This window comes from Diceros bicornis, chromosome 10 (genome assembly GCF_020826845.1).
Source record: "Diceros bicornis minor isolate mBicDic1 chromosome 10, mDicBic1.mat.cur, whole genome shotgun sequence".
Classification (NCBI taxonomy): Eukaryota; Metazoa; Chordata; class Mammalia; order Perissodactyla; family Rhinocerotidae; genus Diceros; species Diceros bicornis.
The window spans coordinates 41,558,270-41,579,500 of NC_080749.1; the positions used below are offsets into that span (position 1 = coordinate 41,558,270).

Here is a 21,231-nt window from a genome sequence, read left to right on the forward strand (position 1 = left end):
AAAAGAATTCCACTGAACTTCATCCTCTCCCTTGCCTCCTGTGAAAGAAAATAAGAGTTCCCTTAGCCAGCTACCTTGCCTTCTCAGATGGAGAGAATAAGAAGAAAGTTTTCTTCTAAGAGAAAACTTGCCGAGGAGATGCAGGTTCCCAGAGAGCTAGGTGACAAGCCCTGTTGCTGCTCAGCGATGCCCTTAAGGGGCCCCGCCCCCCGCCTGTATAAAGCCAGGGTGCAGTGGGGCAGCCACAGCTGGCACTCAGCCTCCAGAGCACCAGCACCGGCACCGGCAGGCGCTATGACAAATGAAGTGCAAGTCCTGCCTTCCCCACTGAAAGGGGGGCATCCTCCTGCAGGTAGGCTGCCCACCTGCCCTCTGTCCCACAGAGAGCAAGGCCTCCCTGCTGCTGCTGCCCCTCCTTCCATCTATGCCTTCAGCAGAAGTGCCCCACCAGAGCAGGGGTTCTCAACCTCCCACTGTTACTTTAACTTCATGGAGCCTGATTTCCTCCTGTCTTTGATCCTTCTAGGTTTGTGTATAAAACCACCTGGGGATTTGTCATGTCCCAGTTGACTTAAAATCTAATTATATATGGGAGTACAAGGCATTCAGTGCTTGTGGAAAGGGATGGGTATGGAGTTTGGACCTTTCCTCCCTGGCTGTAGGTCAGGAGTGACACACGCACATCTGGAAGGTGATTTACTGCCAGGGAAACCTTCCTCCCTAGAGGTTCTGGCTCTAAGACCATCTCCCCACGATGCCTGTACATCATCTGATTTCATAGTCAGGCAAACCAGCCTCCACACAGAGGAGAGCTACCATATTTCTCTCTCCCTCCTCAGGCTGTGGAGTTGGGCAGTGTTATCAGTGATGTAGTTTGCCTGTCAACAAGCTGAGGAGCGCTTTTTAATAAGAACCCAAGGACTGTTGGGGGCTGACTGGAAAAGGTAGCTATCAAGGTGTTTTGCAAAGTATTCACAGTTCTGCTTTTTTTTAACATATGGTGTTCACATCAGGTCTCTGGAATGTGGAAATTAGTTTTATTGTACTTAACCATATGTTCTACATAGACTGGCTGAAGCACGCAGGCCTACTTTTAGCCAGTTTTATGTTCTTTCAACTGCCAGCCTTCTCTTTTCCTTAAGAAAGATCTAAGAGCTTGACCCTTTGTTCTTGTCTTTCTCCATTTACAAAATTTATTTATTGGTAAAATTCTTTGGCACCTCTAGGCCAAGGTTATTTCCACCATCTTTGCTACAGGGGATGATGGCAGGTATAACCTTCGCAAAGCGTGAAAAACTGACACAGAAATTCAGTGACTTTCTGGTGGGCAGCAGCCCAGCGGAAAACAGTCTGAATTTTTACTACTAATTCTGAGTTTTCAGTTCTGGGCACCACGCCCTGGTCTTCCGTGGCTGACTCCTGACATTTGATATTTGTAATTGGACTTAGCAATATTTAACATTATCTATATTTAAAGTTAATGATGCTAACCAATTAATGGTCAGGAACTATACATGCAGATTATTAGAAGAGAAGCTCATTACAAAGATAAAGACAAAAGAAAAAAGAACACCATTCTTTTCCTGCCAGTTCCAACCCAATCCTTCATAAAACAGTTAAGCTAAAACCTGATTTGCTAAATTATATTAATGCACAAAGAACACAGAGATAAACTTAACCAAATGAAAGTTGAATGAAACCACCAGGAACTTTCTGTCCCACCACTAATGATTGCTAATTACTCTGTGTACATAGCACACTATGACTCCATCAAGCATGTCACAATGCCTCTGGCAAGACAATTAATTATTATGAACTGTGACACTACAGATAAGAGGTTTGGGATAATTAGAATGGAGATGAAGGCAGACTTTTGCTTCCCCACTGAGAACAAGGGAACAAAGAAGCCTCATCCTTCAGCTTGTCTCGCTGCATTTTTTAAGTCGGAACCAGTTTGCTAGGGTGTAAAATTTTATTTATGGAACAAAAATAATTTGTTGCCGGAATTCCATTAAATCTTCGCCTGATTTTTTTTAAGCAATATATAGATCCCCGAAAGTGGGAAACAGACACGATACGGTGGGAAGGATCTGACGTGGCCTTTGGAATCAGACACACCTGAGTTTAAACCCCGCTTTCATTCGACATCTCTGAGCCCCAGTTTGCTCATCTCAAAAACGGGGGATAATAAATAACATCCATCTTATAAGACTGTTATGAGGATTAAAGGAGATAACCTATGTAAAGTACCTGGCACATGAAAGATAATCCGCTTGAAATGCAGGCCTGGTAAAACACTTAGCTGTCAGAAGAAATCATCCTCCCCAATTGCAAGACCTCCTGATGTTCAAGGGCTACTTTAGGCGCTACTACAGTGGCCAGAACAGAAACAACTGCAATGGAAAAGATACACGTGCCTGTCCCCATCATAGTTAAAAATGAAACCACTCAAAAGGCAGCCAGCTGTAACTTTCCCACCTACGTGTGGAGTGCTTAGCGGTTTTTCTTTCATGTATGTTAATATAATATATTGCACCTCTCTTAGCCCTGGTTATAAATTTATGCTGTGAAACGAGACTACATTAAACATGAGGTGGCCTGGGCTCCAGTAAACTTAGCTTTGGACTTTCTGCTTTTTTGGTTTGGCTCGCTCTTAGTTTTGTAAGAACCCCGTTATGTGAACAGCGGAAAATAGGTGAGTAGAAAGTAGTCCGAGGAAGCCAAGTATGTGATGAACTACAAAGAGCAATAGTTCATGCGTTTTTCTATACTCCCTGCACTTTTTAGTTTGGTTTAAATCAAATAAGTCAGAGTCGTCAGAGGGGTCACCACTGAACCCCCAGAGAGAATCAGTTTTCTGGCTTATTAAAGAGAGAGGGAAGTTTGGGGAGTGACCCCCAAGTGTGAAACTAATGCAGAAAATGGGGGGAAACCATAGCTGCCTAAGGGCCAGTATCATTTTTAAAAAAACAAATACCAGAGGCTTAATTCTTTCAACTCCAGTCTGCTCAAGTCAACTTATGGGGATTGATCTGAGGTTTGAAGAGAAAAGTTGTGAGACCCACTACCCCAAACATCACAGGGGCAGGGATTTGATGACAGCGAGGACAGCTGCCATTTGCTCATTGCTAACTGTGCATCAGGCCCCGCACAGAGCCTTCTAGACATGGCAACAGCCTTGCAGACGGATGATGTACCATCATCCTTGTTTCATAGAGGAGCAAACTGAAAGTCAGCAAGGTTGAAGGGCTTGCCCAAAGTCACAAAGCTGGTGGGCAGTGGGGCTGAGATTTGGAAATAAAGTGGGCCTGATGCCAAAGCCCTCTCTCCTTGCTCCACAACCTTTTTCTGTTGAGGGTCTTTTGGGTCTTGATAGGCAGCTTAAAATCTGCTGACAAATCAACTCTGAACGCAAGATGAGCATTTTGCAAACATCCAACCTTTTAATTAACTTCAAATAGAAGTTCTAAGTCAGAAGGCAGAGTGTGCACAAACTTTCATGTTGGTCAGCTTTTTCACATGCATTCTCCATTCTCTTAGTGACGAAAAGACGCTTAATTTTTCTTGCAGGCTTGTCTTTCCTTACCTTGACTATCCTCTACCAAAAACTGTGCAAAATGTCTGGAAAAATCTTAACTGGAAAATTATTATATAGCATTCTAAACTCAAGGGTCTATTTTTAAAAAATTATAAACTACAAAACTGACCACAAGAGTATAACTCTTACTCAAAGATAGGAAAGTTTTCTTTTCCCCACATAAATTTAGTTTTCTAATGAAACTATCCAAAAGATCATCTCTCTCTTTTACCTTTTTTAATCTCCAGTTCATTTTGTTTATTAAAAGGACCTACAGTCTTACCTTATGTATTTGTACTCAGAGGCCTGTTAAAATGTTAAATCAGTTCATATCTTACTTTGCCCAATTCTAGTTGGCCCTTCTACATAGATTCAAAAGACAATATAGTCCCAAACATAGAATTAGGTAAATGATTACAAATTTAAATGAACTAATTTAGATACAGTGGAACTCCAAAGAGGTCTTATGAGTCAGACCTATCTGGGATAAGCAAAATGGGCAAGAACCTGATTGTTTTGGGTTGTAAATGTTTTTTTATGATGACTTGTCTAGATTCCAGGAGACCAGTGTGACCAGTGTTCCTAGCAGAGATTTGAAGATGACCCTCTCACAAACTGGTTCCATCTGGTTCAGTCACCCCAATGTAGTGAAAGCCTTAATCTAATATCTCAATGTATCTATCTATAGTATGGTGACCTTCTGCTTCTTTCTATGATATATGGCCAAACAAGTGAGATTACCTACCAGAATAGGTTTGGTATAAGAACTGTGGAAATCCAAGATGTGGTTTAGTTATGCTTCCTAAATCACTCAGTTAGAGCCCACAGCCTATACCAGAGAGGATTCAAAGACTCCTAGATGGAAGTAGAAATCTTCCGGAAAGATATTTAATTTCTCCTCAAGTGTCTCTGCTTTATTGTTCTTAAGAATGAAGAACTTCCATGTTTGCATTCTTTTTACATTTCTTTTGGCATTTGTTTTTCTGGTAAGTGCCCTATATTCTTTACGAAGGGAAGAAGTGATAGATTTTCTTTTGGAGATAGACGAGAAGAGTTAGAATCACAGTAAGGACTTTATAATAAAGATCATCTCATTCAACTTCTACCAAACTCCCCCAAATCCTCCTAAGATACTCATGGCAGGTAGACTTCTTTTCTTTACTTTAACACACAGAGGGGCAAAGGACATACTATTGTACCAGGCAATCCTCTTCACTTTGAATAACACAAACTGTGCTATGTAGCCAGATTCTGCCTTTCTGGAACTTCATCATTTGGTCTTCATTCTCTCCTCTGGAACAATATAAGATAAATATAAATAGTAATAACTACTAATTATTAAGTGCCTACCCTGTACAGGTGCTTATGTCACCTCTACAGCAAGCTAAAGAATCAGTATTATTGAAGAATGCAGAAACTGAGTCTCAGAGGGGTTTAAGGGTCTTGCTCAAGGTCACAGAGCTCAGGAGGGGTAGAGCTCTCTGACCCTACATAACATTTTCTCACCAGGAAACCATTCCTCCTCCACATGACAGCCCCTCAGATCTTTGAAGATGGCACCTTAACCTCCCTTGAATCTTTGCTTCCTAGGAAGTGATCTTTCCAGACTCCCAAGTTCCTCGTGTGACACAACTCCCTTCTCCATTCTGTTTACACTCCTCTGGATACTCCCTAGATTGCCAATGTCCTCTCAAATGAGTGGCACAGAACTCAACATTCTAAAAGTCTTCTCATTTTTAACTATTGCTTATTTTAACTATAACAACTTTGCTTCTACAGTTGGCGATAATGATCAATCCAGGTAGAAGAAATGTGTAGAATCAGGGAAAACAAAAGAAACACTTAATAAGGAAATAATTATAGCCCTCCATATTTAACAAGCACTTGTCATAAGGAAAATTATTATTGGGAAGGGTATAGAAGGCCCAAGCTCTAAACCTCTATTTGATTCCTCTTGGTAGAAGAGACAAGGGTGCTGTGAACAACACTACCCTTCACACAGGCACATACTCCTTAGTCTTCCCCAAAAAGCCATCTTTTGGTTTATTTCACCTCTGTATTCTGGGACTGTTCAGATGATGTTTCCACATAATTTTATTTCTGTCGATTACTTTGTATGCCTTTTTTTCATATACGTGTGTGTGTGTGAATTTAAAGCAGACCATGAATGAAAACAGCATTTTTTCCCTAGACTGTATGCAATATTACAATCTTATAGTGAGAGGCTTTTATAATCAATAAAAAAACAACTTGATGATTCAAAATGACCAAGTGGAGTTTATTCCATGAATGCAAGAATGATTTGATAGTAAAATATCCATTAATATATCTTTATGTATTAATATCTATTAACATAAGTAACCACATTAAGGAGAAAAACCATATAATCATATCCATGAATACTAAAAAGGCATTTGATAAAATTCAACATGTATTTGTAATTTTTTAAGCCCAATGAAACAACAGTAGAAGGATATTTCCTTAACATGATGAACTATATATACAAATATATATACATATATATATATTTGTGTGTGTGTGTATATATCCATCCAAGTACGTATCATGCTTAATAGGAAAACACTAAAAGCAGTCCCTTGCAAATTAGGATGACAAAGATGTCTACCATCACCACTATTTAATGTTATTTTAGAGGAAGTAATATTATAATTCTTTGCAGGTTATATAATTTTTTTACCTGGAAAACCTAAGAGAATCAACCAAAAAAACTGTTATAAACCATAAGAGAATTCAATAAGATCTGTGTATAAAAATCAATAATGTTGATATAAGAACAAAAATCTATCAGGGTTACAATGGTAGAATAGACCCATTTATAATAGCAACAGCAACAACAAAGATAAAATGCTTAGGGAATAAATCTAATAATAAATGTGTAAGATTTATGTAAACAAGTTACTGAAGGACTCAAAAGAAGATGTAAACAGTGGAAAAGCATATCATGTTCTTGAATAGAAAACCACCAGGAATATTAAATATAAATCTTCCCTTTAAAAAAAATCTATAAACTTAAAGCAAGACCATTAAAAAAATACCAACTGAATTTCTTGGAGGGAAGTGACAAACTGATTCTAAAGTCCATATGGAAAAATAAGTAAGAATAGCTAGGGGCCGGCCTGGTGGCGCAAGTGGTTAAGTGTGTGCGCTCTGCTGCAGCGGCCCGGGGTTCGCCGGCACGCGCCGATGCACTGCTTGGCAAGCCATGCTGTGGCAGCGTCCCATATAAAGTGGAGGAAGATGGGCACGGATGTTAGCCCAGGGCCAGGCTTCCTCAGCAAAAAAAAGAGGAGGATTGGTGGATGTTAGCACAGGGCTGATCTCCTCACAAAAAAAAAAAAAAAGAATAGCTAGTAAAAGTCTACAAAGGAAATGTAGCAAAGTAGAACTAATTCCATCAGATGTTAAAATATAATGCTACAATTATTAAAATAGTGTTGTAATGGCATATAAACAGAGAGATTAATGGAACACGATAAAAGTACAGAAGTAGACGCAAATATATATATACGCATATGTATACACACACATATATATACACACACACATATATACATATATGAGAACTTAGTATACAATAAAGATGGCATTTCAAATTAATAGAGAAAAGATGAATTTTTCAATATTATTGGGATCATCTAAAAAAAAGCATGCTTCCACATAACTTACACAAAATATATTCTAGAATCATCAAGGATTTAAAGATATGATCAAAGATTGATTATACAAAATGAAACCATAAAAATTCTAGAAGAAAGTGTGAAATTATGTTTATAAAACATCAGAGGGGGGAATTTCTTAGTGATACAAAAATCCATAAGAGATTGACAAGTTCATATAAAAACAGCAAAGTTCTGCATGGCAAAAACATCATTAACAGAAAAGGCAGTAACTCGTAAAATATTTTATATTTGTGATGCATCTCATAAACAAAGAGCTCCTATAGATCAATAAGAAAAAGAGAAAAAAGACTAGCAATCCAATAGAAAAAAATCAACAAAAAATTTGAACAGTTCATAAAAAGAATATACAAATGGCTTCTAAAACAGAGAAACAATCTCAACCTTTAATAAAATATAAGAAATGCAAATTAAAACGAGGTACTTTTTTTTTTTTAATTATTGGTTGACAAAACCGAATGTTTTCTAGCTCGCATTGTTGCTGTCATCACAGCTGGTGAGACTGTAAACTGGGACAACCTCTGTGAAGGACAATTTGGCAATATTTAACAAAATTCCAAATACACATACTCTTAAGAAGGAATAAGATCACTTCTAGGAATTTATCCCACGGATATACTTGCACTTGTGCAAAATTATGTATAGATATTCACTGCAGCGTTGTTTGTGATAGCAATAAATTAGAAACAGCTAAAGTGTCCAATATCTGGGAATTGGCTAAGTAAACACAGAACGTTCATAGAATGAAATGTTAAAGCAGATGTTAAAAAGAAAGACACATTGATAGATGATAGATAGATAGATAGATAGATAGATAGATAGATAGATAGATAGATAGATATGGAACTTACTTCAAAATATGTGATTCAGTGAAAAATATAAACAAATAAGATGCAGAACAATGCGTATCTTATGCTGCCATTTAAAAATAATAATATGTAGGTATCTGTATAGAATATCTGTGGATGAATACCTAGGAAATGTAACATTAGCAGTATCTAGGGAGACGATCTAGGGGGCTGGAAAAAAACCATAGGAGAGATACTGTAAACCTTTTCATGCTTTTTGAATTGTGTATTTTATGCATGTATTACATAATCAAAAAAATAATTGTAAAAGAACAATGATGAAGTCAGTTCGAAAGGGCGTTGAGAAATAGAACAAGTTTTCCTTATTTTTCACTTTATTGGAAATTCAGAAAATTGCCAGTTTGACATTTCCATAAAAAGAATTAACAAGTTCAAACAAATCAACGTCCATTTAGCTTTTTCTCATTTGAGCTTGTCAGATTTTAGATGTGCAAATTTCATGGGAACAGAAAAAAGTATTTGCTTTGACTTGCAATCTGAAATGGGTTGTTCCTTTTCAAAAGTTGATTTCATCTGACGTTGTCAAACACTTGAATTGCTGTTAGGTCATCTGTAGCCTGATTAACACTAATTGATCTCTTGAATGGCAAGATTATTAATACAGTTTAATTACTCATTAGAACATCTGAGTTTGACCAACATCCGAGGTTTGGGGTCTGGGATGGAAGGTCCGTATCTGGTGGGATCAGAAGCCTCTCTCTTGAATTAAATGCTTGTTATCACCGCACGTCCTGACTCTTGGCTCATCTCTGGGAATCTGGCTTTTGAAAGCTTTGGTTGAAAGAAAAAATGCAAGCCTTGCACAAACTTTAATCTTGTGGGAAAATAGGGGGGTCACATTGTAATTGTCATTTGCTATCATGACGAATGTAATTAGTTTGATAACAAGAAAAAATGTTTTTCAGTGAAAATGCCTAAGGCAGTATGTTGTTATTCTCCTCCCCAAATCAAAGGTGTAACCTGCTGCCTTTTCAGCCTCAGTTTACCATCTCCCAACACAAACAAGCAGAGTTTAGCCCTTCTCCTCCGCCCCACCTTGTTTACCCGAAATAGTATTTTTTCTTATGCTATTTCAGGGTCACTTTTTCTTGTGTTGTTTTAGATAAAAGATTAGATCTTTAAAAAGTAAAATTCTAAAATTCTTTTCAAATCTAAATTCATACCTTGAATGACAAAGCAAGCCTTCCCTTGCTGTTCTAACCATTCCCATGTCGATGTTTATTTTTTATAGTAAAAGCTGGAGGAATGCGAATTTCCAAAAAACAAGAAATTGGCATCTTGGAGAAACATACCAAAACAAGGTAGGGATTTCTGCTTAATTTCTTCTCCTTCATCACCTCGAGGAGTTTTGAGTGGCTCTGCTTCCAGAAGTCAGAGACCTCCCTGTATTTTAGGACAAACCAAGTAAGGCTGGTTTGCTAAGTAAGGCTGAGGCAGCCAGCAGCGGGGCGGGGTGGGGGTGGGGGGGATGTTAGGGGTTATGATCAGTGGTGATGGGGCTGTAGGTGAGAGGTAGCTACCATGTGGAGGACTCTCTCTGGGCCCCATCACTGCCCCCACCCACCTTCCTGCTCTCTGCAGCCAGCCCAGCTGCCTCGTACTTAAGAAGCACAGTCCTGAATGCATCCAAAGCTGACACACGTCCCTTTGTCCTATTTTCACACTAGCCTTTAAAATATTATCCCTAGGCTGGCCCTGTTTTCGTAATATGCTCTCTGCTGAAGCAAATCTCCTGAATTAAAAATAAATGCATTTTTTTTTGTTTTAAATTCATCACTCAATTATTTAGAAAATAATGGCCACATATTTGGCATAGCCAGAAGGCATATAGATGCTCAGGTTGGTTTCTCCCTGCTCCTTCTGTCATAACCTTGACACACTGAGCTATTCCCAGAGCTAAGCAGAGAGCTGGGGGCTGGATTGAGTGTGCAAATGGCCCAACCACTCTATGCTGCGGTTAAGGAAAATGAGTACGCTCAAAAAGAAAGAAACCTGTGGAACTGGCTTCTCCAAGTAGTGTAATAGGTGCTTCAGAGACTGTTAATTTCAAGATGGTTTCCATGGATGAGTTGACGAGTGATTAAAAACTAGTGGATTAGAAGATGCTCAAGGTATGTCCTGAACAGTTAAAAATGTAACATCTCAGAAAGAGAATACAGAGGGAAATAGACTATGGAATTTCTCTGGCTCTTTCATATAAAATTATTTTTAGATCACTTTTAAACTTTTCTTCCCATGGGAAGGAAATTTCTTGAGAGTTTTTCCTACTTTAAAATGAAATACTCATTTGCCTCTTTAGCAGTTTTTGTTTCTTCTGATATCAGAAAATAACCATCACATAATGAAAGCCAAGCTGTAAGTCCTCAAGAGTAGGGGTCACATATTATTTCTCTTCTGACCCAGCGTCTAGGACAGTTCCTAGAATAGAGAAAGCACTCTGTAAATGATACCAGACTGTTGTCAAATTGCAAGCTGGTTAATTTTGAAATCCTATTCTGTTACCAAAACGACTCAAGCATTAGCCCTGTTCATTTTGACAGGTTAACATGCCTGGGCCAGGGGCTCAGGAACTTATGGGTCATGGCTTGGAAATGACCTTCTAGTTGGCAGCCAGTAGACATGTCATTCATTTCTCTGTACCTCAGAAAATGGGGACTTACTGTTAATTCTAACATCAGCCGAAAAATGCAGAAAGGAGAGTTGCCCAGAAAGTAGTAAAGTGGTGATTGGGACTCTCTTAAAAAACTTAATTGTTCTCTAATAGTCATCAAAAGATGGGAATTGGACTACTACAGAACTTGCAAAAATACCTCTCTCTCTTGCCCTATTTACCAGGGATAAATATAGGTGTTTGGGGCCTGAAGCTTATAGAATTCGGGGGCCATTTTGAAGAAAAAATAATAAAAAATTACAAATTCGAAATGGCTAGGGCCACTCCCAGGGCCTTGGAAGGAGCGTGTGCGGCGAGAGGCCCGGAAGCTGGTGCTGCATTCGCTCCACCATGAATTCACCTCTCCATTCACACCTGCTTTGTGAGTGTACGCCCGAGATACGAGTGCCTCGTTTTCATGGACAAACACCTCTCCTTACATCTTCTTGGAGAATAGCTTCAGAAGAATATATCATAGAAAATAAATTTCTAAGCATCATCCATCTATGTCTATCTCCTAATGACTTCTACTAACCCACACAAATCATCCAGGAAAAGAAAATATGCCAAGTGCAGAGTTTCCTTCAAGAAATTGTACTGCAGGCTCAGCCCTGATTGAAACTCTCCTACAAAATAACTTGGCCTGAGAAAAAGAAGCCAGACACCAAAGAGTACATGCTGTGTGATTTGTTTTATGAAGTACAAAAACAGTCAAAACTAATCTATGGGGCTATCAGTCAGGGGAGTGGTTATCCGAAGGGGCAGCCGGTTTGACTAATGTTTTAAGTTTGTGAGTATTCACCAAGCTCTACACTGATATTATATGCACTTTTCTGCATATATACTATACTTCAACAAAAAATTTAAAAATAATAATAATTTGGCCTACAAAGTTTGTTGTAGCATGTGGGCACACAGAGGCAGGATTTTTTGTCTTCTAGGTGAGGTCAAGCAGAGTGAAAGCTTAACGGCCAACTACATAGCCCTCTGTATAAATCATTTAGCCTCTTTAGTAGAAAAGTTTTCTGGTCCTATATGAAATTTCTTTTCTTCTTTGCAGTGCCGTTGCAAATGTTGCCAAAATACAGGCGATGGACGCCCTGAATGACACACTGGAGAAGGTGAGCCATGGGTGAGGCACATCACAGGACACTCCCAGTCAGTATGATCCTCCCACCCCATGAGGCTGCACGGGTGAATGAGCTGATGACCACTGACATTTTTTCCAACTCAGAGGTTTGATGTCCTTGTGAAAGGATCTGCTCTGAGTCTGAGGAACACAAGGAGGTTTTGGTGAGAAAAGCTGTTTCCCCCAAATTCCTAGTGTCTATTTCATAAATCATTTCAAAGATAAGATAGAACATAAAACAAGAATCATGACACCAAGTTGACAGAACTTTGCTTGGCCATCCCACACATTTCTTGGAAATTTTGGCCTGTTTTTATAAAAAGGCAGCTGTGTATTGGGAATTCAGCAGTTTTTGACCTTCTTCTCCACCACTGCATTCCCGTAAGGAAATATTTGATTTGAGGTGTGAGGGTGGGTGCTAGAGGGTTGCACAGTTGAGGGCTGGAGGAAGGCTGGGCACCGGCTGGGTTTATCCAGTAAAGTCTATTTATAAAGGTGGGTGAGCATTGCTATTTTTCTTTCTATATCTTGAATTTCTTCTGAGTAGCTCAAGAAACTCAGAAAACTCTTACCAGATAGACAGTGGTTTGGTTTTGGATTTAATAGTTTGCTGTTAAATTTTGTAGGTGAGCCAAGTGAGGGTCCTTATTCTACTTCTAGGGGGCAGATACACTGCATTTAAGGCAGTGAAGAACCACTCTTACAGCTACTCCCACATTTATTGAAGGGACAGGACTGGGTACACTTTCTAGAAGGAAGACTTGCTATTACTTCCAAAATCAGGGGTCTGAAAAAGATTAGAGCAGAAACTGTGCGGCTAGACCTCTGGGGCCACCGTTGGGCAGTGGCTCCTCCGTTTACTCTCTGTATGACCTTGAACAGGTTACTTATCCTGTGCCTCAGATTTATCGTTTGTAAAATGGAGATAAGGAAGAATGTATACTTCACAGAGTTGTTGTGTGGAGTAAATGAGTTCACACACCTGAAGTTTTCAGAACATTGCCTGCTACAGAGTAACCTGTTGGCACTCTCTGTTCCGTTTGGTAGCATTGGTTTTACGGCAGTGAAATGAGAAGGTGTGTCTGAAGTCCATGGGATGTTACAAGGCAGATCATACAAGGCAAGATCCTGATTATAGGCTATCACTACAGAGCCTTCTAATGCAGGGGGCTTGGTTCTCCCGTCAGATAGATTTGAGATGAGGTCGTAAGTGACTCTCTGCCTTCCTAGCTTTTCAAGAAGGGCAGGGATGGATGATGCCCTCAGGGCAACACAAGCTGTCCACTCCTGCATCTCATATTCTCTTGCTCCTGCCCACTAAACGCCTCTTCCTCAGGGACAAGAGAAGACCACAGCTGTAAGTGGAACTGGATGGAATAGACACGTTCCTCTAGAATATAAGTTAACCCAAAATAAAATGTTTACAGTAAAGGTTGATTATGCTGTACATTAGGTATGATGCAGTCTATATTATTTTTTATAGATATATATGCGTATATTTATGACATAGAAGGGTTCTTTCCCTTTCAGTTAAAAATATCACTTCTTTATTTCAAAGATAAAAAGAAGAATCAAATAACAACAATAATAGTAAGTTGCATTTGGAAACCATAAGAAAACATTGAGATGGTGTGCTGTTACAAATATTTTTAACAGCAACTACATCTATTAAAAAACACTTTAACAGGGGCTGGCCCCATGGCATAGCGGTTAAGTGCACGCGCTCCGCTGCTGGCCGCCCAGGGTTCGGATATTGGGTGCGCACCAACCCACCACTTGTCAGGCCATGCTGTGGCGGTGTCCCATATAAAGTGGAGGAGGATCGGCACGGATGTTAGCTCAGGGCCAGTCTTCCTCAGCAAAAAGAGGAGGATTGGCATGGATGTTAGCTCAGGGCTGATCTTCCCGCCCCCCCCCCCCCGCAAAAAAAAAACCCTTTAACAGCTCAGTGTTTACTGGAGTAGGACTGTGGATAAGATTGCATAGATTCCTGGTTAAAACAGGTTCTGGCATCAGAGCCCAGAGGCCTGGGTCATATGCTGGCTCTGTCACTCACTAGCTGTGTGTCCCTGGGCAGGTTTCTTGACTTTTCTGTGCCTGTTTCCTCATCTGTAAATGGGAATATGGTTAATAGTATCCACTTCACAGAGATAATTGTGAGAATAAAATAAACTTGTAAACATGTGCAAAGTCTTAGCACAGAGCCAGACACAATTAGCCCTCAGTAAGTGTTAGCGTCTAGTCCCAGGCAGATACCCTTCAGGGCATCACTTGGAATCCCAGGCAAAGGATAAGCAGCCAGCAACAAAATCAAGTCCCAAGATGACCATAAATGACTATCTTGAATATGGAAGCTGGTGGGATCCACATGTTTCCTTACAGCTACGGAAAATCTTCCCGGAATCCATAATTCAACATGAAGCACAATAGGATTTCATAATAAAGGTCAATCTGGGGTACAAAGACTAATGCCTTTTAAAAATCGATCTGCTGAGATCAGTGGTTGTCAGGAGCTGGAGACGGGAGGAGAGGTTGACCACAAAGTGACAGGAGGGAATTTTAGGGGGTGATGGAACAGTTCTATATCTCGCTTGTGGTGGTGGTCACAGACTGAATGCACTTGTGAAAACCCGAGAACTATACACCAAAGAGGGTACATTTTACTGTAGATAAGTTATACCTTAATTTTTTTAAACAAAAAAATGCACAAACTATACAGTCTCATACAAAAAAATTAAAGACATATAAAAGATAAAGAAAGATAGATATAGGGATCTGCTGATAAATTTTCACCTGCATTACAGTGATTCCCACCACAATATATATGTCATGAAGACCTAACCATATACCATAACCATTGACCAGAAGAAATACAGTAGCAGAAATGAGGGTCATATCCTCTGCGTTTATTGACCTTTATCCATGACCTCAGCTAGAATTATGTCTAGTTCCAAGAACCCATGTTAATCCTCATACCAATTTAAGAACTGAGAGAGTGAGAGTACAACCCTATTCATAGGATCTCATCAACCATTCAATCATGGCAGGAAATTTCTACCCATAATGCTATTCATCTCTGCATACCCTACTTTAAAACCAACATAGAGTTTAAGATTTGGGAGACTGAAAAACAGTCTCCAAAGGTTGGAATTGTACATATCTAAGTGGGAAGCAGCCTAAAATTTCCCCTCCCACTATTTCCCCAACTCCTCCCCGCGCACAAACCTCTGTCCCCACTACCTTTCTCCTTCCATCGCTACCTCCCCAGCCAGACCTTCCCAACTCTTCTAGCCCTAAATAATGAGAGAATTCATGTTGCCCAGTGACAGGCCACATAATGGTATTCCTGCAGAAAAGGAGTTATGTAACCCCAAAAGCTCTCTAGGCTAAAAATCTGGGAGACCTAATCTTAGACCAAGTTTTCCTACTCCTTACAGGTTGTTTGACCTTTTAGAAGTCACATAGCTCCTCTGAGATTTATGGTTGCTCATTAACTTAATTTTTTTTAAGGCAAGGAGTGATAGAGAATGATACTGCCAAATACATTAATTCTCTGGACGGTTTCGAAAGTTAAGTTTGACAATAGCTGTGAAACTTTGCCAAACATGAAAGTATCCAGTTAAAACATTAGTAACAGGGTTGGATTACGGTGTGGAGGGGGGTGGAATGTTGAAGCCTAGCTAAAGTTGGGGCCACTTTTCAAGTTGCCAGATGTGTCACCACTGCCAAAGCTAGTGAGATGGATGTGAAATGGGCTCATGGGGGAGAGAGGAAACTATCAAAGGCATCTGCAAATCTAAAAAGGTTTCTCTTGTTCTGTAGATTCTCATCACCGTAGGAGTATCCTTGAATTTCATTGACTCAAGCTGAATGTTTTGTTTTAAGCACTTTGCTTAACGGGGTGTAGAAATCTAAGTGCCAACATTCAAGTTGAAATTTAACACCCTGGAAAGATGAATGGAAGAGCTGCTAGTCGACTAATACCACCTAACTTCAGGCTCTAAAACAAAACCTGCCACTGATTTTCTTGCATCTAGAATTTCTTTCACAGCTCAATCACAAAGACCTTTATCATATTTCTTCTGCTTTTTCTCAAACTAAAGTATAGGTTCTGAGATCACAGCTACCCAAGATGAAGGTAAATTCTCAATGTGCAAGTTTCTATTGATCTGCTTTTCAAGTTCAATATGGTGCCCCTTGAGTGATGGAGCCACAGCAAGGCAGAATCTTTACACATATACTAGCCTTGAATTTTTTTCTCTTGTGGGGTCACCCTAGATTCTCTTACCCTAATGAATCAGAGAAGAAACACCTTTCATTCTACAAACCCTATCCTTTTACAAAGACTAACAAGGAAAAAGCCAAAGCTTCCTCACAGCTAAGATGCCAGACTAAATCACAGTTGGCTGTAGGTTGTACTCCAGAAAGCTATTCCTACTTATTTCCAGTTCAGACTTGAAAATAAAATCTTCCTATCTCCATTGATACAAAATCTACAACAAAGAATTAAGGCCTTTTGGGGTTGACTATTTTATTTACAGTCTCATCAATTCTAGTGGAAGACTCGCCACCCACAACCCCCAAGTCCTCCTACATTAGGATGTTCCTGATTGAGAGGGTAGGGTATATGCGAAACAGAGCTTGACTCTTGTATTTTCAAAAGTTCCTGTAAAACCCTGCTACTTGCCCCACAAAACTTGTATATTTGTAATTTAACAATTATAGGCAGTTTCTCCAAAGTTATTATCTTTGCCAGAATTATTTCCACTTCCTTCTTAATCCTGTTAATTTTCCTTTATTCACCTAAACTTTCCCAGACCAGTTCACAGATGGCCAATAGGCCCCAGGAGGAATCTCCCATTCATTCTGACCCGTGGCATTCCCCTCCTGAGATGCAGTTGAGCAGAGCTTTTAGAACCTCAGTTAAATGCCTTAGTTAAAATGTAGGCCCTAACCCTTGTGCATTACTGGTGAGAATGTAAAATGGTGCAGCCACTATGGAGAACAATATGGCAGTTCCTCAAAAAATTAAACATAAATTACCATATAGTCCAGCAATTCCACTTCTGGGTGTATACCCAAGAGAATTGAAAGCAGAGACTTGAACAGATATTTGTACACCAGTGTTCATAGCAGCATTATTCACAATAGTCGAGAGGTGGAAGCAACCCAAGTGTCCATCAGCATAAAAATGGATAAACAAAATGTGGTATATCCACACACAATGGAATATTATTCAGCCTTAAAAAAGAAAGAAATTCTGACACATAATATAACATGGATAGACCTTGAAGACATTATGCTAAATGAAATAAGCCAGACACAAAAGGACAAATATTGCATGATTTCACTTACATGAGATACCTAGAGTACTCAAGTTCATGGAGACAGAAGGTAGAATGGTAGTTGCCAGACACTGGGGGAGGAGAGGATGAGGAGTTGTTGATTAATGGGTACAGAGTTTCAGTGTGGTATGATGAAAAAGTTCTGGAGATGGATGGTGGGGATGGTTACACAACAACGAAAATGTATTTAGTGTTGCTACACTGTACATTTAAAAGTGGTTGAAATGGTAAATTTATGTTATGTGTATTTTCCCACAGCTTTTTAAGTGATTAAAAAAATGTAGCCCCTAAACTGTGGAGATTACCCTGGAGATGTTCAAATACTGAGTTAGTGTCAAATTCAGCAATAAGTGTGTTCCACTGCAGTGTTCTCATTTCTCTTTTGCTTCCCCACCTCCTCCCATCATCACTCTCATGCCTTAGGAACAACAATCAACATTGTGCCTTTCTCTCTTCTGTCTCAACTTGTCTTCTTGCCCCATCTCACCTTGGCTAATTGCCCAGATGTCTGTTATATCAGAATTATTTGTTCATTTCCTTTCTCACCTCCCTTTACCTTACATTTGACTTTAAGTAACTTGCCGAGTTGTTCTTCCCACCTGTGATCTCTTGAATGTGATTTAGAGCTAACCTGATATAACTCATCTGTTTTAGTTTGACACTAAAGATACTCAGTCTGGAAGAAAACTACTCAAGTCAGTGACCTCTTAAGTTTCTTTCTGGTTCTAATGTTAAAAGAAAAACAAAACAAAACACTCTGCCCTTACCACACTATAAAATGCATGTTATGTGGCCCAATGATAATTGATCTGACAAAAAAAGTCACCAGTTCTTTTTGTAGATTCTTAAAGCAATATTTATGACCAATACCTAAATTATGTTTCTTCCTTTCTGCTAAAAAGCCAGCATAGACCATCTGTGAGTTTAATTATTACATAACTTGTACCTGCTCATTGTAAAAGAAAAATTTTAGAAAAATACTGATAGGCAAAGTAAAGAAAAAGACTAGGAATTGCCCATAATTCTGTCCCTCAGAAATAACTATTGTTAACACTTCAGTGTGTATTCTTCCAATGTGTTTAATTTTTTAAGACCAAGAAGACAGGACATCTTGGAGTCAAGTTTCACATGAAAGGGAATGCTGTGTGCCCAGAGCTCAGGGATGTTTGAGAAGAGATATAAGGCACATATGATTTCCCTGGTTTAGAAGAGCACAAACAAACCATACACAATGTGATGCTTGGGGTCATGAACAGTTTATCACCCCTTTTATTTAATTTGAGTGTCAAAGCAAGGGCATCTAAGCTCAATAGTGATAAGTTAAATTCCCAGTGAGCTGAGGCATCCCTACCTTGCTGGCTAAGGAAGGTGTCCTTAGGTACTTTTATGTTGTGTCAATGGGCTTGAAAATCAAGAACTGGAATGGATCCAAAAGGTCACTGGGTCCAAATTCTCCTCCTAGGAAAACTGCATCTGAAGTGCTTGCAGCATTGGGCTTCCTTTTGACTTTAAGCTGTCCGTAATGTAAATTCCATGAGGTCTCTTGGTTCTATATGAAATTCCTCTTGTTGTCAAAAAGTCTCAGTCTGTGTTAATTTAAATCTGTTTAAGCCTGTTTCCTCATAGATGTCTTCTGTGGACATGACTAGGGAGACCTTTTGTTACCTGAAGCTAGTAAGTCATTCTTCAGCCTTCTCTTCACCAGGCTTTTTAGACTGAACCATATGAAGTGGCCAATATTAGACCATTTTTTACCCACAAAAATAGCAATTTCACATGCTTCAACCTAATAAATAACCCTAACTCTTCCTAACTTCTTTCAGAGGTTCTTTATTCTTGATCTCTTGACAATTGAGGGGTTCCTCCCTCTCAGGACCTTCTCCAATGATCCCACAGTCTTCTTAGAATATAGTGACCCATATATGCATACTCGTGCCAGAATAATTGCTAATATTAGAGGACTGATGCAGAAATAATTAATCATTTCTACCTTTAAAAATGTCACTTCAGGGGCCATCCCAGTGGCGCAGCAGTTAAGTGTGCGCGTTCCGCTTCGGTGGCCCAGGGGTTCACAGGTTCTGATCCCAGGCACAGACAAACGCACCGCTTGTCAAGCCATGCTGTGGTGGCGTCCCATATAAAGTAGAGGATGGGCATGGATGTTAGCCCAGAGCCAATCTTCCTCAGGAAAAAGAGCAGGGTTGGCATCAGATGTTAGCTGAGGGCTAATCTTCCACACACATACACACAAAAAATGTCACTTCAAAACATATGTAAATGCACATATACATTATGTATATTATTTTTTTATATAATGTATTTTATAACTTTAAAAATTAGAGATAAGCTAATGAGGGAAAACCCAAGTTAATGCATACACCCATAGGTCCAGAGCTGAAGTGGTATGAAAAGGAGAGATGCTATCAAAGAAGTAAACAAAATTGTGAAATTCCCTTGACCAACCATATTGCATTCTACTACTTTAATACTTCATGACCAAAAAGATTCAATATGCTTATTTTTTTCTTTCCTTCTCACCTTTAGCTCAGCCATAAATTTCCGGCAATAGTGCACATGGCACATCAAAAACCCAGACCTGCTCTGGAGAAGGTCACCCCACTGAAAAGGATCTACATTATTCAGCAGCCTCGAAAATGTTAAGCTGGGGCGTAAAACATAGCCATCTGGCCAACTGCCTCGAACATCTGACAGCTTAGCAGAAAGGACCAGAACTTTCCATAGGCCTAGTGCACTTGCTTGGTAAATAAAACAGCTTTTGTATCTTCTCTTTTGACTTTAGATAATAAAGCATCCAAAATTATAAATCCACTGCATTCTTGGGCCTCCTTTTGGTCCAGGTCAGGATCCCGTTGATATTTACATGTGTAACTCTATTGAATAAGTGGAGAATCCAGAATACTTGACTGTTCCATTTTACCCCACTGGATAAGTTCTCTTCTCCTTGATGCTGACCCTGAGTTGTTCCACCCACAGAGAACTCTCTTTGAAGGCAAAGGTTAGAGAGGAGTATGCTGAGCTTTGCAAAGGCCAATATTCTTTGCAAATATGAGCACTGATTCTTCTCAGTGTGTTTGTCTAAGATGCTCAAATTTTCACTTGAGGTGAAATGTCTTTTCCAGTTTCCCCACATAAATGCATAGTTTGTTTTGAAGGTTTGGTGAAGGAAAATGAAAAAATTAGATTTATTAAAGACATATTCTCCTCTGCAAAGCAATCAAGGATGGAAGGTAGAATTACAGTTTCAGTGAGAGATTTGCTCAGGTCCTCCCAGAAAGTTCATGCTCTAGAACTGAGGGGGTCACGATGCTACAGAGCATTGTGGTTGGGGTATAGAGGTTGATTTAATTAGAGGTGGGGATGGGAGGGAAAGTGTTGCCATAGCTCAACCTGCTCTAGCTTTCCTACCCTCCACCACACACACACATATACTCTTCATATACTCAAATATGGACAACCAAGGGCATCCTCAGGTAATGGTAGGGGACAACCACATTCTTTTTCCACAGAGGTTAGCTGTCACTCACAGTTCCATCGTTCTGCTCCTCTAAATTATAATGCTATCCAATAATCACCACTTCTCTTTACCCAAGGACAGGGTCAGCACTCCAGTCCATCATTTTACAGCTTGACAACCCTTGGAGTATGAGCTGATGCCAAGCCTGTCTCTGATTCCTGAAATGCCAAAGGCACCTGGCTAAGGCCCAGTGGTCATATTGATGCATCCCACACCCTCCCCTGTGTTGCTTGGCTCTTTTTCAGGAATAAGAGAATTGTTTGAGACAATATCGAGCCTTCAGCCAATGCCAGCATGAATCAGTAAGACAGTCCTAACCACCCCAGTTTAGCTTAGCTCAGTTCCCGGTCCTCTGAGACTATTGTCAGAAATACTCCAGAAAGGTAAGGGTTGCAAGGCACATAAATGCACAGAAGCTCAAGGTCAAC

General features: G+C 39.7%; 1 protein-coding gene across 1 annotated transcript; it reads left to right on the forward strand.

The window, feature by feature from the left end:
- Positions 1–263: 263 nt before the first annotated feature.
- On the forward strand, positions 264–20,079 carry DAPL1 (death associated protein like 1). The gene is made up of 4 exons (XM_058548617.1): positions 264–352; positions 9,376–9,445; positions 11,855–11,915; positions 19,813–20,079. Exons 1-4 carry the CDS (start codon positions 295–297, stop codon positions 19,927–19,929), a joined length of 306 nt encoding a protein of 101 aa, XP_058404600.1. The 5' UTR covers positions 264–294; the 3' UTR covers positions 19,930–20,079.
- The last annotated feature ends 1,152 nt before the right edge of the window (positions 20,080–21,231 follow it).

What these genes read in the sequence shown, in the direction of transcription:
- DAPL1 (XM_058548617.1), top strand. Translation starts at nt 295, where the DNA reads ATGACAAATGAAGTGCAAGTCCTGCCTTCCCCACTGAAAGGGGGGCAT. An exon ending in GAGAAACATACCAAAACAAG is followed by an intron (nt 9,446 to 11,854) that starts GTAGGGATTTCT and finishes TCTTCTTTGCAG; the next exon opens with TGCCGTTGCAAATGTTGCCA. An exon ending in TGAATGACACACTGGAGAAG is followed by an intron (nt 11,916 to 19,812) that starts GTGAGCCATGGG and finishes TCTCACCTTTAG; the next exon opens with CTCAGCCATAAATTTCCGGC.